Source organism: Chinchilla lanigera, unplaced genomic scaffold, assembly GCF_000276665.1.
Source record: "Chinchilla lanigera isolate Chin_1 unplaced genomic scaffold, ChiLan1.0 scaffold00015, whole genome shotgun sequence".
In the NCBI taxonomy this organism is placed as follows: domain Eukaryota; kingdom Metazoa; phylum Chordata; class Mammalia; order Rodentia; family Chinchillidae; genus Chinchilla; species Chinchilla lanigera.
In genome coordinates this window covers 16,852,920-16,866,912 of record NW_004955416.1, presented here as the reverse complement: position 1 = coordinate 16,866,912, position 13,993 = coordinate 16,852,920, and the positions used below count along the sequence as shown (strand labels likewise).

Genomic DNA, 13,993 nt, shown 5'->3' with positions numbered 1-13,993 from the left:
AACCATATGTGTCCCAGTTCCTTATTGTTTCTAGTGCCCAGGGAGCTTGAGACAAACCCTCACAATGAGTGTGTAGAATAAATGACTGGGGAAAGTCAGCCCAGGACAAGGGACTTGGATGCTAAAGTAGAAAAGACTCAAAGACACATAGTCCAGCTCTGTAGAGACCAAGGATGGAGAGCTGTTGGCAGGGGTGGTGATCCTGGGAAGATTGAACCGGACAGAAATGGAGCTTCAGGTCAAGGAACTGCAAGAGGGTTGTGTTGAGCAGAGGGACACGCCAGCATGACCTCAGAGGATAGGCAGGAGGAGCAGCAGGTTGACCAGGTTGGGGAGATGCAGGCAGGGAGATGCTGACCCCGGGAAGGTGGAAACACTACCTGGGGACAAAAGCAGATACCAAGCCCTGAGGACAGAAGGAGAGACAGAGGAGGAGACACATTTAGCTCCCTCAGATGCCTTCTGCTTTCTCAACCAAGAGAATGGGTTTTGAGAAAGGGGATGAACAGTAAATCCAGAGTCTTAAAGAAAGCAAGGAGCCTTCCAAATGGCCTGTGGGAAAGAGCCAATGCATGACTTTCACAACAGCAGCAAACAATCCAGCCCCAGCCCAAGAACCACATTACCGCAGCCCAGAGCTGTCTCAAGAGTGACAAAGGTAACCAATGGCCCAATGTTGCTATGTACAACTTTCTCTCAGGTAACCTACTGTGGTCCCTTGGTGGCTCATTCTCTAGGATCTAACCTAGTGTCTAGGACCCTGAGTCGTGTAACAAGGCATATCCATCTCCTGAAGCCATTTTGGAATCAGAAAGTATCATGTAAGTAATGAGGAAGAGGGCCTCATTAGTCTTAAGTTTGGGTACACATGACCAAGTAAGTGCATCTTCATTTAGTTCTTTCAGAAACCCTGGAAAGGCTGACTAAATTCAGAACAAAGAAAATGTCAAATGCAGAGTGCTTGTTGGGAACATAGGTGTTGGGATGCAGGTATCTGATAAGGACTGTACCAGGTGATCCCTAAATACCCTTGCAGCCTGGCAAGAGAAGGAAAATGCTATGAGCCAGATTGAAGGTAGATAGAGTGAGAAGCAAAGAGAGCAACAGCATCCTAATCGTGCTGGTCACTATTCATGATAAACAAACATATGCTTAAAGAAGAAAAATGCTTTGTGCCTAATTCCCAGCTGAGAGGCCTGAGGAAGCCTGAAGTCAGGTAGCTCCAAATGGCTGAAATTCCTTCCCATGTGACACATTTTAAAATGGGACAAGGAAGGGAATGAGATGAGAGAGGCTTGGAGCCCACAAACTGAGCATTTTTCCTCTCTGAATCCCCGGATTCTTGCCATTCTTCCAAAGGAGTGACCCTGGCCTTATGCACAGCATCTGCTCATTTATGTACCAAGGAGTATGTGGCTTTAACTATATATGACAGTGTCTCATCACAGATCCCCAAGTGGGTTAGTTCCCTGGACTGATGAAGCACTGATGAACAGAGGTGGGGCCTGCTGTCTTGTATCAGCTGGTAAATCCACTGAAGGCACCTGGGTGCTCCGTCTGGCCCCTGTCTGTGTGAGTCCCCACGGCTAGCTGAGGGAGGACTGGGCACATCTAGAGTACCATACCTCACACTTTTTGCAAACAACAAGAGCAGCCTCTGTCTGCTGACAGGGCAAGTGTGCTGCTTCCTTGAAAAGGCTACTTCACCTAATATTAAAGGGTTGTTATAGCCACAGTGATCTCATGGTTCTCTTTTGATGGACACTGTTTGCTTCCCTCCTCCTTCAAGACTCTGTCAATCATCTGCTTCCCCTCCATTGTCACTGGCCTCCTCCAGACTACACAGAAGTACGTCTGGACCCCAACACACTTCTAACCAGAGGGCACTGGAAGGGAAGCTCTGCCTGTGCCTGGTCTCCTGGTGTGGTGGCTTCTCAGCTCTGCTCTGTACCCTGACATCCAAGGATAATTTCTGGGTCCTGTGGTCCTCTACACACCTCCCAAGTTACCACGGGAACACTGAGTCTGATAGCCCAAGGAATACTAAAATGTGTCAGAGTCAACCTATCCAGAAGCTGTGCTAAAACCTGGAATCAGGAGCTCCACAGGACACACGTATGGGGCTCAGATCATATTTTGCACCTGGAGCCCAGTACAGCTGCTAAAAGGAATACAGGCAGCGTTCAGTATGCACAGAATCTATCCCGTGCATTTGCCTGCTCATTGAGATGCACTTGCAATTCGAAAACCAATACCTGAGGTGCTTTTGGCATCACGTGGGGATGTGCATGGAACGGCAAAAAGCACGAGTGGCCCTGTGTACACATTTCCAGCATAGATGGACAAGGCAACACTCCTTCTTCTTTAAAAATACTTATGTTTATTGGCAAGTAAAACTGTATATATTTGTACTGTTTTGAAATTCTCCTTTCATACGTTCTAAACAGCTACCTTTCTCATGGTCTATTGATGCTTTGTGTTGTGATTTTGCTCTTTAAGATGGCTCCCAAGCACTGTCTATGAAATTCCCCCTGCTGTTTCCTGCAGAGGATGGCTGTGATGTGTCTCACAGAGGAACAGGTGTGCTACAGAAGCTGTGGACAGTCATGAGTTATAGTGCTGTGGGTCACTGAGTTCAATGCTGATACTAAATAAGGTGTCTTGAAAGAGAAATTCACATACAACTTACAACAAAATTATGTACTGATTGGTTGATAAGATGTGATCAGAGGCTCATAGGAACCTAACGCTGTATTTCCCCTAGGAACAATGGTTCAGCATTCTTGAACTCATTGTTCACAGTGAGTTTTTGGAACTCCAAAAACAGGGAGACAGCTATGCCACCCTGAATGCACCTGATCTCATCCGATCTCGAAAGCTGAGCAGGGTCGGGCCTGGTTAGTACTTGGGTGGGAGAATAAGACTGTCAAACAATGAGACTCAACTCTATATTTAACACAGCAATGGCGGGGTCTCTGTTCAAATCCAATGGTGCCCTGGAAAATTCCTTATCCACCATGAACCAAGCTTAGACAAATACTACCTCCAGAATAAGGATCTCCTTTCAGCCACATGAAGGCCAGGCCGGGCAGAAGCCTAATCTGAGATAGGAGCTTGACAAAGAGCACAGCACCCTTTGCTGTTTCCCACAACTTATCTTTCTGCCTTACACAGCCCTGGTCCAGAACCCAGGTGTCCTTCCTCTGATACAGACAGGGAGCATCTGACGGACCCTGAGGTGGATTTGGGAGGACACCCCATGTGGAAGGTAAATGATGACCTGATGCTGACTCAAGCTCAGTCCCTCTCACCGTGGCAACCTTCTCACTTAAAAATTAGAGCCAAAGTAATGGAAGCAAAGGGTGATGAATGGGGTAGCCAGAGGCCCACTCTGCCATAGGACGAGCCAATAGTTATGTGAGCTATAAAGTGCGACCCACATGCAGATAGCTGAGGCCCTGGGATTAGTAAAAGCACCTCTCCCTAGTCCTGCACTGGGACTGATTGAGACCCGAGGGAACCGTTAAAAGGCAGCCTCGGGCAGGAATGGGGACTCACAGCTTCCCAGGATCCTGGTGCTCCTGTCTGTAAGGCAAGGCCTCCACACCTGGCTGGTCACCAGGCCCCCTTCCAGCTCTCAGGCACTCACTGGCACCTCTGCTCTCCAGGGCCAAAGAATCTCTCTCTCTCTCTCTCTCTCTGTGTCTCTCTCTGTCTCTGTCTCTCTCTCTGTCTCTCTGTCTCTGTCTCTCTCTCTCTCTGTCTCTCTCTGTCTCTCTCTCTCTCTCTCTCTGTCTCTCTCTCTTTCTCTCTTTCTCTTTCTCTGTCTCTCTCTCTCTGTCTCTCTCTCTCTCTGTCTCTTTCTCTCTCTGTCTCTTTCTCTCTCTCTCTCTCTCTCTCTCTCTCTCTCTGAAGTAGTGGGTCATTCCCTTGGGCAGGAGCAGTGGGAGGGGAAAGGTTGTGCGTTGTTGTTGCTGGGCCCAGACTGAACCGGGGCACACAGCGAGAAGGAATCCTGCCAGATGGAGGGATGGGCCACTGGGGCTATGGGAGCTAAGGGGGAACCTAGCAGGGCTCAGCAGAAATGCAAAGAGAGGGGCTGGAACCAAGAAGAGGTGAGAGATGAGGGCGTGAGGGGTGCGCAGGAGACAGGTACCCTGGGCCTCTGGTCTGTCGTGGTGAAGTGAGGGTTCCTGGCAGTGGGCCTGAGATCCAGTTCTCAGAGTGGGGCAGTGGAGGGGCAGCTGGAGAGATGTTTCCATGCAAAGGGACCTTGCCCTTCATTCCCTTCCCTTCCCATGGAGTCCTGCGTGGAGGTTCTGGTGGTCTCCAGGGCTACTGGCTGGATAGAGTCATGTGTCATAATTACCCAGGCCAGGTCTGCAGAGTAGAACAGCCTCCTCCATGTTTCCTGCCTCACTGGGAGCACCTCTCCCTACCCAAGGTCCCGCTGATCCCAGGTGAAGAAAGAGGGAACCAGACCAGACCCATGATCCTCCCTGTCACAGGGACTCTTCCCAAGGGCCTCTCCTTGCCCCGGCTGCCCTGCAAATTCTTAGATAAACAGGGAAGGTCTCTTAGTGGGAGGTTGGCAGGTGATAGGTCACCCCAGAAGATCCCAGAACCCCAGCTACATGGTCTGTTGCCACACCACCCTTCCCTCCCCAAAAGGGACAGGATTCCATCCTGCTACTTACACGTGTCCGGCTTGTGGCAGTTGTGTCCCTGACGGAAGTACTGGGGGTTCTCGATGACTGGGATGCGGGTCATACCAATGACCACTGTGTCAGGCCCGGCATCAAGAGAGGAGGGTGTGGTGATGCCGTGGTTGATGTGGTGCAGGGGGCTGGCTGAGTCCTCTTCACCACTGATGACGGCCACAGGACCTAAAGAAACAGCCAGAAAACATGTCACTCTGGGGAGGTCCCGCCCCACACCCAGTCAACTTCCGGCCCTGCCAACAGACTCTGTCTTCCCCTCCATGTTTGCCATAAGAGCAAAGACCATCACAAGCATATCCCACCAATGGTCTGAATTCTAAATTCAGTGAACCCTCCCTATCAAATTCTCTTTCTTAACAATTACCCAACCCTTACCCATGGAAATATCTCCAAAACAAAAGTGACTCAAAATAACCACGTTACAAATTATTTTCACTCCTTCTAATATCCAAAGTGGTTCAAAATGATACAAATTTTAGAGCAGGGTGTGGTGAGACACACTGGTAATTCCAGCATTTGGAAGGCTGAGGCAGGAGAATCATAAGTTTAAGGCCGGCATATAGTATCTTTATCAAATAAAAAGAAAAAGAAAGAAGTTTAAATGAATTTATTTGTACATGTAGCAGTAACAAAGTTTTAAAACATGATCTAGTAGTGGTTGGCATCTTGTCCCTCCTCTGCTTGGGAGTGTTAATAACTACGGATGCTGGGTTCAACTCTCAGTGACTCTGACCCAGGCAGTCTGTGGTGCCACCTGAGTATCAGGATTGTCAGAGCTCTCCAGGTGAGTCTTATCACAGCTGGGACCAAGATCATTGATTGGGAGCCTGGAATCCCAGAGGCTTTCAGCATAGCCATCAGATCTCAGAGGAATCTGATATGGCTTTCATGGACTCCCTCATCAGGCCTTCCTCTTCTACAAAAAGACCAGCCTTGTTTAGATGTAGGTCTAACCACAGCCACGTTTCACAAGTGAAAATAATTAGGCCATGTCACTACTAGACTTCAGGCAGCTGGCCCAGCTGTTCTTCCTTGGGAGATCCATATCGCCCCCAGTGGCTGCAGAGAATGCCATTTGTCTTCCCCAACCTCAGCTTCACCATTTTCTAACCGAAAGAAGCAGTCCAGTGAATAAGGATACTCCAAAGCGCAAGGTGACAAAGATAATGAACGCTTCCCTCTCAGCAGAACAATGGCCCTGTTTGGTGGTGTGATTCTCTCATACATACAAATAAAACTCCTGTAAAGGGAATTAGCTGTGACTGCTTGTGGCTTTGTACGACTGGCATTTTAAATGGCTGCTTTGCTAGACACAGGGTCCCCAGACAAACTGCCTGCTGTGATTTGGTTTTGCGGCTTGAACAATATTTCCACTGCAGAAATCCATTACATCTTACTGGAGTTTATGGAGAGAATATTTCCCATCAAACAGCGAGGTGAAGTGGCAATGAGGCAGAACTAAATGGAAGACTGCTAAATGCAAACTGAGGACCCTCAATTCCACCCTGTCAGCACAGACAGGCTTATTCAATCCATGACAAATGACTGACCGTATTTGGAGACCATGTGAACACGTAGCAATAAGTGGTCACCCGAATACTCGCAATAATCACCTGCCTTGCAAAACGAAGCTAATTCCTGAATATATTTTGTAAACTTTTTGGAAAACTGCACAGTGACTTCCAGTTAAACAGGAGAAACTAAGCATTTCTCAACTAAGCTCTAAACTGTTCCTCGAACTGTTCATTTCATAAACTAAGCTCTTTATTCTCTCACCCTTGCCATTAAAATGAGAAGAAATTAAAGAAATATCAGTATCACCAAAAGGAAGAAGAAAGGAGACAAGAGCAAATAAGATACGAGAACAATGTTTTGGAAGGTGAAAAGTCAAAGGAGGCTGGTGGCTTGGAGAGTGCAGGAAGGGACCAGCAGGGGGACTGCAGGGGCCTACTAACAGGAAGTCACTTCTAGGAGAGGCCCGGGACATAAAGGACAAGACAGCCAGGAAGACAGCAGGAACAAGGCTGTAGGCTGGGGTAAGGCACCCGGGCAATAACTCCATCTCTGCCCACAAGAGCAGCAATTTATTCCTAGAGAAACTGAGTGCAAAGGCTCAGAGGAGTGCTGGGATGAAACATGAAGCTGAGCCCCTTCTCCCGATCCTAGAATAACAGAAAGTGCACACAAACCTTCCTATCACCCCTAAGTCTCAATTCACAGGGCCAGGAGATGAGAGAATGCTTCCCTGGAGAAACTCTCCAAGAAGACCCTGCATATTGACATTTGGGATCTCCCAATAAAAATTCAAGTTCACTCCATGGTCATGTCATCAGATATGCTCCACGCAGTGCACCAAGGCACATCTTACCAGGAATTTCAGCAAAGCTTCAGCATGAGAGAGAGAGAGAGAGAGAGAGAGAGAGAGAGAGAGAGAGAGAGAGAGAGAGAGAATAAGGCAGGCAATGGTCAGAGAACTCAGGAAACACAAACAAACCAAGAAGCAGATGACTTAAAAAAAAACTATTATCCTTAGAGAAGTAAGTGAAGATGTCACATCTATAAAACAAGCTGATGCTTAAACATGAACTATTAGAGGGATCTTAGTTAGAAATTATGATCATTAAATTTCAAAGTCAAACAAGATTGGAAGATAAAGTCAATACAATCTTCCAGAATATCAAACAAATAAATAACCAGGACCAAAAAGAGTATACATAAACAGGAAAAGAAAAGAACATTAAAGGTTTCATACAGAAAAGGTTTCAAACATGTGATTAAAAGAAGTTCAGAGTGGAGAGGCAATAATGAATTGAAGAGATAGGAAGGAGAATAAAAAAACTTATGAAAGTTTTCTCAAATCACCAACTTAGTTCCTAGCACAATTATCTCATACATACACACACACACACACATGCACACACACTTTGCACATGACACAAAGTTACAGAATACCATAATGTGGGGGATAGGGGATAAAGAGAAGATGTTCAGAGCTTCCAGGAGGGAGGGACAAGTCCCACCGACTGTCCTAGAAGTCAGATTGCTATCAGATTGCTAATATGGCAGTGCAGAAAGGCAATGACATTTTCCATCACAATGAACGCCACTGTTGTTTCTGCACTGAGCAACTGCTTCAAAATGTGATGAACAACTTTTTACCTTAGCATTCTATACCTAAATTTATACATTTATCCACTGTAAGGACAAAAGAAAAGGTACTTGAAAATGTGCAAAAATGTGTCTCACTGGTTCCCTATCTTTGGAAGCATCAAGAGAGTCCAGCAAGACAAGGGAGCAAACAAACAAAAAAAAAGAAATAGTGTTGCCATCTCTGGCAGTAGGATTATGGCAAGGAGATAACCAAAGGGAACAGACTCACAGCCTTCCCTGCAACCATAGGTCACCTGCTTTATCAGAATTGCAGACCACAAGCTGCAAGAAGAAAAAAAGACCAAGCACAAGGACCCTTCTACCCACCCTTTGCAGTACTATGGGTCATTATGTGACACAAAGGAAGGACACAGAATAAAGATATTGGGAAGATATAACTTTGGGACTTTAATGTTTGTAAAAGACATTTCTTTTAATCTGTTCTCACAAAGTCTATGGACAATGGGAGGGCAAGAAAATTTTCTAAGAGTTTGTGCTCAAAAATAGTCACCACTGTCTTTGCATAATTTCGAATTTGAAACAGCTGGAGTAATAGCAATGGGGGAACGGTCCTACCAAAGCTCCCCAACCATGGGCAGGAAAGGGGTTACACAGGAAGGCCTCACAGAAATAAAACAGTAAAACAAGACCTCAGAGCTCTGGGGAACCCAAAGCTTCTAGTGTGAGCATTGGGAAGAGGGTAAGGAAAAGGAGGAGAGGAAAAGGTCAGAAAAGGAGAAGAGAACTAGAAGAGGGCATTGTTTTAGAAGTGAAGGGAAGAGAATTCCTCCAAGTTCAAGAGGATGAAAAACTGAGGGCAAGTAGGGTGAAGAATGAAAATAGGCTACTGTGTTTGAGAATAAGGAAGGGACCTTAATGACAGCAACTTCCACAGAATGGCATATGTAAAGTCAAATTATGGTGATTTGTGTTAGCTGGACAAATCGCAATCATCCTCCCAATTTGTATCATCCAGTGCTTCCTAGGTATCCATCTCTGTAAATATCATTTCTTTAAGCTTATAATGCCTCCGTGAGGTTGGTGTCATTATCGTCCCATTTTAAAAATGGGAGTGTTGAAGCACAGAGTAGTGACCTGTGCCATGACACAAGCCTTACAAAGACATGGTAACACAGAATTGGAACTCACGGCCTAGCTCAGAACCATCACTGAGCACCACCTCCCTGCAAGTGCAGTCTGTGGGGACAGTGAGTGTACGAAGGACACCAGATCAATCCTGGTGCACTGTTCTCCTCATGAGCAGAAATCCTTTTAAAGATGTTCCTTCTTGTGAACTGAGACAAGAGTCACCCCATTAGACTCATCTAGGTAGATTACAGGTAATCTGTCATCTCCCCTTCTTCCCAGCTCTGCTAAATGCTCTTATTAAGCTACGTCCACACAGACAAGAGTGCTGTGCCATCAGACCCTCATCAGTCTCTAAGGCTCTGTTACCTCTGCCTTTTCATGAACTACATTCCTTAAAATACCAATAAAGGGCACACAGACCATAGCTTCCAGGGATGTCAAAGGAGACCTTGGTGGCTAGTCCCTGTCTGCCTGTGTCTGAGTCCAGCACCGCTCCTCAATGGAGCCGTCACTGCCAAAGTCAAGATCTGCTTGGACTGGACTGCTAGATACTCTGCATCCATGGACCTGGGCCTAAAAAGCCAATCTCAAGGGGCTGGGGATTTAGCTCAGCGGCAAAAGCGCCTGCCTGGCATGCGCAAGGCCATGAGTTCGGTTCCCGGTACCAGAGAAAAACCAAAAAAAAAAGCCAATCTCAGGCTTGGCATGGTGGTGCACACCTGTAACCTCAGCTACTTGGGAAGCTGAGGTGGGTGGATTGTAAGTTTAAGGTCAGTCTGGGCAACTTGGCAAAAACTTTGTATTTAAATAAAAAAAAAAAAAAGACCTGGAGATGTAGTTCAGTGATTCAGCATTTGCTAGCATGTATGAGGCCCTGAACTCCATCCCTAGAGCCACTGCCATAACAAAGCCAATCCCGGCCTCCATCAGTCATAAAAAAAAGTCTCCTCTGTGAAAGGTATAAGTAAGGGAGAGGCTGGGCATGATCTCTGACCTTCCGTTCAATATTTGGGAAATATAAAATTGCTCTAATAATGAAGTTTATAAAACAATAATAAGTTTTAAAAGTCTGTCTGGGCTGGGGTTGTAGCTCAGGGGTAGAGCACTTGCCTAGCATGCACAAGGCCTTGAGTTCAATCCCCAGCACTGCAACAAAACAACAAAACAAAACACAATGAAAAGTCTCCCCATATCCACACACATTTCCCAACACCCTTGGGGTGACAGAGGTCCCGGAGGAGAACGATTCATAGAGGAGGCAGCATTTCACTCTAGGAATAGACTCCCTTCTCAACTTGGCTGTACTCATACCAGTCACCTTGGGGCAAGACCCACAGGCCTGTGGGGCCTTTGAGGAGGAAGCGTCTCTTCTCACTTTAATAACCACAGCAAAGAATCTGTCAAGATACCCAAAAAGGGAAAGAAAATCTCAGCTGCCTGGGCAGCGATCCCTCACTTTCCTGAAGCTACCAAGGTCTAAGGCAGGTCAGGAACAGAAGCCACGGTTACTCTCTTTGAGACGCTCCATCCCCACAGATATGCAGCCCACCTAGGACCTGCTCGTGGCCACGCTGTTGTCACTAATCCATTCCCAATTACACAGTTATTTTGTTATGCAGCACAGCATACAAAAAGAAAGACAGCCCTTCTGGAAAGTTCAAGCTTTAGAGAGAGATCCTCAAGGGAATATAGATCCACTCAGACACTTAATATCACACTTTTTCTCCCCAAATTGCCACCTTTTTCCTTCACATCTGTGGTGGGTTTTGTTTTTCCACTGCAGTGTAACAGAATGATTGGAGCCCTAGGGGGACCTGGCAGTCCCTAGAGGGACTTAGGCTGGTCCACACTGTCTTGACAGAGGCTCCTTTGTCCCCTCCCATCCACAGGGGAAAATCAGGGCATCACACTGGGAATGACTCAGACTGTCATACGTGGTTGATTCTTAGATAGGACTTGGGTCCCCAGAGAAAGCACAGGCCTCTGGTGAGATCAGTGAGGGAACCCCACTGCAGGGGGGTCAGCATCCACAATCTCAGGTGGCAATCTCGGAGAGCTGGAGTCACCAGGAGGACCTGCAGGTACAAGGAGTTCTCTGCGGCAGTCTCTGATGACTCCAGCAAAACTTTTTCTCAAGGTCCCTAGTAGAAAACAAAAGAGGGAGATGGGGCTGATTGCAGAACATGAATGCAGAAAAGCAGCAGCCTGGAAGGTGAGGCAAAGCATTGCCTCATTAACCCTCTCCTCTTCTTTCAGAACAGGGAAAACGCTTCCTTAAAATCATCATTTTGATGCTTTGCCCTTGTCTCTAAATTCCCTTCTGAACCTGGCTGGGTGGTGCACTCCTGTAATCTCAGCATTCTGGGAGGCTGACATGGGAGGAACACAAGTTCAAGCTCAGCCTAGGCAAGTTGGCAACTTAGTGAGACCCTATCTCAAAATAAAAAATGAGAGTTGCAGATGTAGCTCAGTGTAAAGACCCACAAAACCACAATCCCCAGTAGTACAAGAAATTAAAAGTAAAAAATAAAATCCCCTTGCATTACACCAACTTTCTGACTTACAAAGCACAAACAATTCTCAGAAATTTGAGGAAATTCAGTCACTGGATCTCTACTACGAAATTTGCTCAGCTAACATATTAAAATGGTTCTTCAAACACCTGAGGAATGATTTGTGGCTCCAAAGATTCTGGGATCCCTGTAGTTTTAATGAGAGAGAGAGAGAGAGAGAGAGAGAGAGAGAGAGAGAGAGAGAGAGAGAAACCCCAACATTTATTAAAACCTACTATGTGACAGATACGTTGCTGGGCATTCTGTTCTCATCTCATTTGATCCTCAAAAACTACTGTTACTCTCATTTGATCAACTGGAAAACTCATCTTCAAACTAGTTTAGTTTTCCAGAAATCACCTAGCCAGGGAATGATGGAACCTATACGTCAAGACATGAGTGTTTGTTTCTGAAGATCTTCCCACCATGCTGCCCATTTTCTCAACAGTATGGCGACCCCAAGTATTTCTGACAAACAGGTGAGTATGAGTAGGTGACCCTATATGAAAGTGAGACATCAGACCAATACTCTAAGGACAAGTACTTTCAAGGTTGGACCAGCCCATGTAATATATGTGGAAGTCATGTTCAACAAGCATGGCTGAATTGTAAAATCACTTGGCCAGAATCCATCTACCTCTATACTCTCTCTTATCTTTGTATCTCCTTCCAAAGAAGGTCTTGGAGGGAAATCTCACCTCCTAATCCAGAAAGGCCTTTCAGGAGCTATAATCAACTCTTTCTTATGATGAAAAGTTAGCACAGGTGAATACCTATCCCTTCCACATGAAACTCTATAATCCAGGGTATCACATTCTCTTTTTCTTGCATTGGCCTTTGTGAGGGCATCAGTCAGAGCCACAGTCAACCACTCTAAGACCTCCAGGGAAGCTAGCATGGAGCAGGGGACCCCAACCAACACGTGGTGCATGGGTGGTATAGTTGAGATTTACAGCTTTGCTGTTTAACTCATTGAGCTTGGTAGGATGCAGTCTACCATGTCTCCACATCCAACAATGGTAATTATAATTTTTTCATTTAAAGTGTGGCTTGTGTTTAGGTGTCCCCACAAAACTTCATGAGGTCATAAGTGGGACTTTTTTAGAGGCGGCTGAATCTACAGTGTGTGACACTGGGGTTGATTCATGGTACAATGCTAGAATCAAGGGTACTAGGATTAAGGGTGGATAAGATATAAGAGATAGAAAGAGCTTCGATTGTCCCTTGCTTGTTTTGCTTTAGCTGTCTTCTGCTTGCCATGGACTGGTTATCCTCTGCAGTGCCTCTCTGCCGAGCCACCCTGCCATGGAGTCAGCCAACAATGGACTGAAACATCTACAAACCATGAGCTAAATAATCTTTCCTCCTTTAACTGTGAGTGCTGGGTATTTTGTTTTAACAATGAGAAGAGTAACTAAGACCAAGTGTTTCACACCTCTTCAACAAATCTCTATGAAAGTACTTCGTGTAAAAGACGGGTTGGTTGTCCACAATGACACCATTCATCTTAAGATGCCTCTTCCCCATTCTCTGTCCCAAAGCTGAGCTCTAATTTTCAGTTCTATGTAGATTCCGATTTCAACCACCTAGCTATGACTTGGAGGGTTAAAGAAAACAAGGCTGGATGTGTCTCATGCTTTTTTAATGTGTCAGAATGAGGCAAACAAGCCAACCTTTGGATTAAGAAAATGAGCTTTTAAAAACCTCAACCTTTTCCTACTGATAAAAATCAAACATTGACATGTCCCTGGTGGGAGAGAGCTCCGCATCAACAAATCTGGGAGCAGGAACTCATAAAATGGAGTAAGAGAAAGCACAACAAACACAATTAAAAATCCAGCCATGCTCAGAGAGGAATTCCATTTACTGTCTCATAAAAAAAAGCCTGGTCCTCAGAGGCAAACAAAAGAAAATCAATTTCTTAATTTTTATTGGCAGAGGTGGGACAGAGGTCAAGAGAACATGGGCTGTGCCCAAGAGCATACCCAGGGACAAGTCATCACCTTCAGTTCCTGGATGGGCTCCTCTGGGCCCTACCCTCTGCTTCCCCCAGAGTCCAGACAGTACCACTGTGAACTTTGCAACACACAGAGTCCTGCAGGCTACACAACCAGGCATGCCCTCCCTCCTCATCTCTCCATGCTCTCCCTGAGTCATTTCTCAAAAGACAAGCTACGTTCTCCAGCTCGAATTCGCTCCCAGCCTCTTACAGGAACCAAAGGAGTCATTCATGCCTCATAGCATTCCCTGCTTGGAGGTATCGCCTTGTGATTGAAAATGATGCAGCTGATCAACTAGCCCGAGAACACTCACTTAGGGAAGGGAAGGGAAAGGAAGGGAAAGGAAGGGAAGGAAGGGAAAGGAAGGGAAAGGAAGGGGAAAGGAGGGGAAAGGAAGGGAAAGGAAGGGAAAGGAAGGGAAAGGAAGGGAAAGGAAGGGAAAGGAAGGGAAAGGAAGGGAAAGGAAGGGAAAGGAAGGGAA

At 46.1% G+C, this 13,993-nt stretch overlaps 1 protein-coding gene across 4 annotated transcripts in view; it reads right to left on the bottom strand.

Moving 5' to 3' along the window:
• The window catches only part of Ntrk3 (neurotrophic tyrosine kinase, receptor, type 3), a 365,258-nt gene that overhangs the window by 151,276 nt on the left and 199,989 nt on the right, over nucleotides 1–13,993 (bottom strand). For all 4 annotated transcript variants that reach the window (XM_005381579.2, XM_005381580.2, XM_005381581.2 and 1 more), the window contains exon 12: nucleotides 4,698–4,886. In XM_005381579.2, coding sequence (XP_005381636.1) covers nucleotides 4,698–4,886 — 189 coding nt within the window. The remainder of the gene's footprint in view (nucleotides 1–4,697; nucleotides 4,887–13,993) is intronic.